The 5,631-nt window shown below is 41.3% G+C and overlaps 1 protein-coding gene across 1 annotated transcript; it reads left to right on the top strand.

Moving 5' to 3' along the window:
* The first annotated feature begins 4,263 nt into the window (after positions 1-4,263).
* LOC138907944 (uncharacterized) lies at positions 4,264-4,872 on the top strand. Its single transcript, XM_070198571.1, has 2 exons — positions 4,264-4,320; positions 4,414-4,872. Exons 1-2 carry the CDS (start codon positions 4,264-4,266, stop codon positions 4,870-4,872), a joined length of 516 nt encoding a protein of 171 aa, XP_070054672.1.
* The last annotated feature ends 759 nt before the right edge of the window (positions 4,873-5,631 follow it).

The raw sequence follows: 5,631 nt of genomic DNA, 5'->3' as shown, positions 1-5,631 counted from the left end.
GGCCGCCTATTAGGATTTGACAGTTGAACCATATCCTAGGGTGACCCAGAGCTATAAGGATAGAAGGAATTGATGCATTATTCTTCTACGGGTTCTTGAGAGTAAGTTGTATACTTCATGCTATCCGGTCGTTGAGGAGTATTGCTAGACGCCACCCTTGATTAGTATATTGATGTGATCAATTTACTACCGATTTAGTATTGAACCTATGGGGTCGCACACTAACGAGTGTTCTGATCTTTGCTAAAGGATGAATTACTTTATTATTTGATAATTAAATTTAAAAAAATAATTTAGTCAAATAAATTTAGTTATTAGTCCAAATGAAATATTGTAATATTCTTTACTAGCACAGAGGATATAATTAATATTGTGAACAAATTAAAGTTTTCTATTTGGAATAGAAAATTAAATTATAGCTCTTGATTGAAATATATATATGTGTGTGAAATATATATATGTGTGATATATATATTTGGTACTTATAATTAATATTTATTTATATATAGAATATATATTAAATATTAATAAGGAGACCAATTCAAAGTCCTTAAAACATCATTTTAGTTCTTCCTTGGAATTATATTTCGAAAGTTCAACTTTGACTTGAAAAGGAATTAAAATACCATTTTAATTCTTCCTTGGAATTATTTTTTTAAAGTTCAACTTTGACTTGGAAAGGAATTAAAACACCATTTTAATTCTTCTTTTTCCACTCACTTATATATAGAGATATATTTTTGAACTTGAAGAAGATATGAAAAACCTATAAGGTGTATGTGTGCCCCAAAAAAAGGTCAAGAGAAAATATTATTGCGAGAAAAATTGTTTCTTGTTCTTCTACCTTTGAGTTGAGATTCTTGAGAAAATTTCAACACAATATTTTTCATTCAATTTGTTCGCGGTTTTCATTGATCAAAGAGTTGATAGTAAAGATCGGTCTCGGTGTAGATACGCATAGAGTCTTCGCTCTCTTCACCAGGTACGTCTTAGATCCGATATTTGACATATAAATAAATTTTAAACCCGATAAGTTTTGACTATGATTGTTATTGTCTTTCGCTGCGTGTTTTGAACAGCTATATGCAATCCTACATATTCGTGCTGATCTTTCACAGAAATATTTTTAAACTTCCCATTTTGGATCTACCGTGAATTTACTTGGAAAGTCCAAGAGAGTAATATTTTTCGCGATCAAACATATTTATATTTTCGCGACCAATAGCACCAAAATTACTGGGAATTTTCTGTGAAAAATCCTCTTTTTATGGTCATACAACGATTGGCGTTAGTTTCCAAGTCCTTTTCGACCTTACTAACTATCTATCTTTCACCAGGATTCATCGCCAATTTTGCTCGTGGCGTGTGTTTACTCTCAAAATCGGATAATAATTAAATTTGTTAGTGGTTTAAATGATATGCTGATTAATTTGATACTGAACGGTAAACTAGATTGCAATTGAAATAAATAACAATAAATTAACTGCAAACCACACGAATCGGATAATTCAGCCTAGGAAAGCTGGCTGCCCTTGAGCTGAATGTACTTTGATCGACACCAAGACACCAAAGAATTAAAACTTAAAGAAAAACGGTAATATATTGCGTATGAATGTATGTTACAATGTATTTTCATGAATTGCTAGGCCCCATTTATATATTAGAGGAGTCATACTTTTAGGGTATTATTCTATTGTTCTATAAAAGGTAAACAATCATTAATTTGCTGACTGTTGGCCCCCCTTTTTTGGTTTGTTCTGTGATTTTCGCCGTAATGTCTATTTAGTTGCGGGAATTTCGAATCCTTGTCGGGTAAGCTGGAGATATTTTCCTGTAGACCGTTGTAACTTGGACCGGTTATGACCTCGGTAAACTCGAAGGCAAGACTGGTGGTTCCGGTGGCTAATTCGGCAAGGCAGGAACCGATCTCTGGGGTTTTATCACCATCTCTCGATCTCAAACTATCGTGTTGGATGCTTGGTCAAATCCCGAGTTCAATTTTACCAGTATACAGACAGTCCCCTCATTTTTCGGAGAATAAATGACGAGAAACGATATAAGCTCCCGATTCTTACTTCGATAAATCATGACATAAGCGACAAAAATCATGACGTAAAGTCCCCTCATTTTTTGGAGAGCAAATGACGAGAAACGATATGAGAACCCGATTCTCACTTCGATAAACAATGACGTAAGCGACAAAAACCATGACGTAAGCGACAAGAATAGTTGAAACGTCCCGTCGGTCCAGTTTTTAAGGCATTAAATGCTTGTCAGTTGCTGGTCGGCCACTCCCAGTTGCGAACCGTCGCTTGAAAAACTATAAATACTTCTTCCTTTGTTCATTCAAACTTTACATTCAAACCTTTTGCTCTCGTGTCTAAGAGATTTCAATACTTTCAAGTTCTTTTTTTTTTTTATGGTTTTCTGAAATCTTTCATAAGAGTTTTTCATCCTCAGTCAAACCTTCTTTTCTTTATATCTCTTCCATTTTTAAAGTAATGGCGAAGAATTCAAAATCTGTTCCTCAAAAAGAAACTCCCACTGCCTCGAGGCCGACTACTGAGGAACATTTCCCATACTACTGCCGAGGAACCTATACCAGAACCTCCCCTGAAAATATTCATCCCCGGGTGGTGCCCGACCAATGCTGATTTCAAGATCAAGAAGCCCTCCTAGGTACCGGGCCGGTGTGAGCCGATCTCGAGATATATTTGCTAGATCACCGAGGACGCCCTCTCCGAGGTCAAGAAAGATTGCAATTGGGCTGATAAGCACATAATGGTCCCCAATCCTGAGGAATCCATCCCTACACACGTGGAGAAATTTTTAAGTGTTTACACTTATCCCTTCATGTTGGGTCCCTTGGACTCGGTCATTATGGTCTTCTGTAAGAGGTACGAGGTGACCCTTGGTCAAATTCACCCTTATTTTTGGAGGATAGTAATTCTCCTACGTTTTTTCATAAGCAAGATCAAGAGGTGCCCCTTCACCATCGACCATCTCATGCACTTATATAGTCCCCGACTTTATCGAGGGGGACTAATCAAGCTTGCCTGCTGGGCCAGTAAGGCCCCGTTCTCTAAGCATCGACGAAGATCGGGACCGAGGCTGGTTAGGCCGCTTTGTCCGAGTGAAGACCTCGAATTTGATCCCAGCCGAGCATATGCCATTTTCTGAGAAGTGGAATATGACACGTAAGTATAATCTTGCTCTTAAGATTTTTGTTCATCGCTCTTTCATTTCCTCCCTTCTCATCGATATTTTGTGGTGGTGCAGTTGTTGCTCGGATGCCAAATGCAGTTCTTCGACTCAAGGAATGGGTCGAGGGCATTGTAAAATAAAGGCCTTATTCCGAGCATTCGTGGTGCGAGCTATCGAAGGGCTAATGGGAGGCCCGTTCCCATGGTGAGATTTTTCTTAAGTGGCATTTGATTTCCTTTTTGCGTTGTTGAGTTCTTACTCATTTTATTTCTTTTGGAAGGTTTATCGAAAGATGTTGCAATGAGGCTTCCATACGGTGATGACGATATCCTTACCGAACAATCTGCTTCGAGGCAGGATAAAGAGAAGAAAAGAAAAAGAGCTCTGAGTTCTTCGGGCCCTGAGAAGAAGAAGCCAAGGAAAAGATTGGCGCGTAAACCCAAGGGAAGTATCAGTGGTCGAGCACTGTCTCCGGACTCACTTTATCGATTGAGGGATGAGTCCGAGGGGGAAGAAGAAGCCTTCGATCTGGTGGCCAGCGTGCCGCCGCATCTCGAAGGGCAAGGGGGCTCCGAACCAGAAGGAGGCGAGACCGATCTTCATCAAGTCGGGGAGGCCGAGGAGGAGGCAGGAACTGAAGCTTCCCGGGATGCGGGCAAAGCCCCGCAGGAAGCACTTGGCCCTATAGAGATAGCTGAGTCACCCTCGTTCACAAAGTCGATGTTCAACAAGGCCTAAGCTACAAAAGAATGCCCTATCAAAGGGGCACATGGAGCGGACGATCTTTTCCGCGGCTTTTTCGATGGCGTGGATTCGACAGCCACGGAAGATGTCACCGTGTTGGGTGGATTAGATATACCGAGGAAAAGCCAATCCCCAGAATCAAGCGGGCCTTCCTCCAGCCCAAAATTAGTCGGTCAATTCCTTGCCCCGAATGCATATCCCGATCGAAAACATACCATTGTTATTTTCCTTCCGGACGATGCCCGGGATCTTTTTGCCCCCGTAGGGGTGGCTAGTTATCTTCGATGTCTGGTGACCGAGGATGATCAAGCCAAAATGAATGAGGTGGGTGCACCCTGCTTTTTTGACGAAGCACAACAGGCTCTGAACCGGGTAACTTCATTGTTTCCTAAGTGATATTTTGATTTACACTTAGATAGTTAGATTATTTTGTAGATAACTTAGTGTTTCTCTTTGTGCTCGTAGGCCTCGGTGCTTCATTATGAGACCTTCTTAAGGTATTGGGACGAGCTGAAACATCTCGAAGCTGAAGTTCGAGAGCTCACTAAGAAGAGAGATGCCTTTAAACTTCTTAGCGAGCAGTTCGAAGAGGAGGTTAAGAACCTCCGTGCCGAGATGGAAGTTGCTCGGAAGGAACGTGCTGATTTGGTTGAGCAGGTAAAAGGTTTTGAGGTTAGTGATGATGAATTTGATTCAGTGACTGATGGTCAAAATCCGCAGGTCCAGCAAAAACTCAATCAGATTGACCAGCTCCGAGCTGAAATGGACATAGTCAAAGCCGAGGCCGATGAATGGAGAGGCAGAATGGATCGTGTGGCCTCGGATAAAGAGGATGCCCGGGCACAACTAAATTCAGCTGAAATTCAGCTTAGAGTGGCAAAGGAGAGGGCAGAGGTTCAGACCAAAAGGGTTGAAGAGCTCTAGTTGCAGTTAGGTTCGGCCGCCTCTGATCGAAACGGCCAAGTCAGTGGTCGTAGTGGTCAAGGACGATGCCGATGAGATGGTGGACCAATATAAGGCTGAAGCTGAGGCAGCCCAGGACCTTGTAAAAAATCTCATCGAGCACATGAAGTGGCAATCCCGAAGGGAGGCCCTTGAAGAAGTTCACGCTCGGGGTTTTGACTTATCGGCTGAGATCGAGGATGCCAAGGTGCTCGAAGCTGGCCTATCCCGAGGAGGAAGATTCTGAGGACTCAAGTAGGTCCGAGGGTGGAGAAGACCCCGGGAATCCTTGTGACGAGGCGGGCTCCGGCTAGGATCAGGCTGCTTAAGTGCCTCTGCTCGATTTCATTTTTTCTTTTTTGTATTTTGTACTTTTTGTCAAGGATTGTTATGCCTTTGTAAAGACCATATATAATACAAGTTTTTCGATAATTCTTGAGTTTTTCCTTTGCCTTTGATTTTATGTTTTGAAACGATAAAAATGCCTTAGCATTAAATAGTTAGGTCCTGTTTCAGGTTTTCGAACATGCCTTGCCTTTGATTTTTCTTAAGGCAATGTGGAAATTCGATATGACCGGAAATTTTTCCCAAAGAACTTATAATTCCTTAGATTATAATTTTGCTAAAGGTATGTTTTGTTATGGGTTTCGGACATTTCCGAGCCGTTTTAATATAGCCGTAGCCTTTTAGTTCGGGCAATGCCAAATAAGCTTTGTGCCCTCGGGTTTCGTTATCCCAGAA

Source organism: Nicotiana tomentosiformis, chromosome 3 (genome assembly GCF_000390325.3).
Source record: "Nicotiana tomentosiformis chromosome 3, ASM39032v3, whole genome shotgun sequence".
In the NCBI taxonomy this organism is placed as follows: domain Eukaryota; kingdom Viridiplantae; phylum Streptophyta; class Magnoliopsida; order Solanales; family Solanaceae; genus Nicotiana; species Nicotiana tomentosiformis.
The sequence above is the reverse complement of the archived record's forward strand: the minus strand, read 5'-3'. Positions and strand labels throughout refer to the sequence as shown.

Excerpts from the sequence above, each read along its gene's own strand:
- LOC138907944 (XM_070198571.1), top strand. The coding sequence starts at position 4,264 with ATGAATGAGGTGGGTGCACCCTGCTTTTTTGACGAAGCACAACAGGCT. Across the intron at positions 4,321-4,413 it reads CACAACAGGCTCTGAACCGG|GCCTCGGTGCTTCATTATGA; the intron begins GTAACTTCATTG and ends TTGTGCTCGTAG.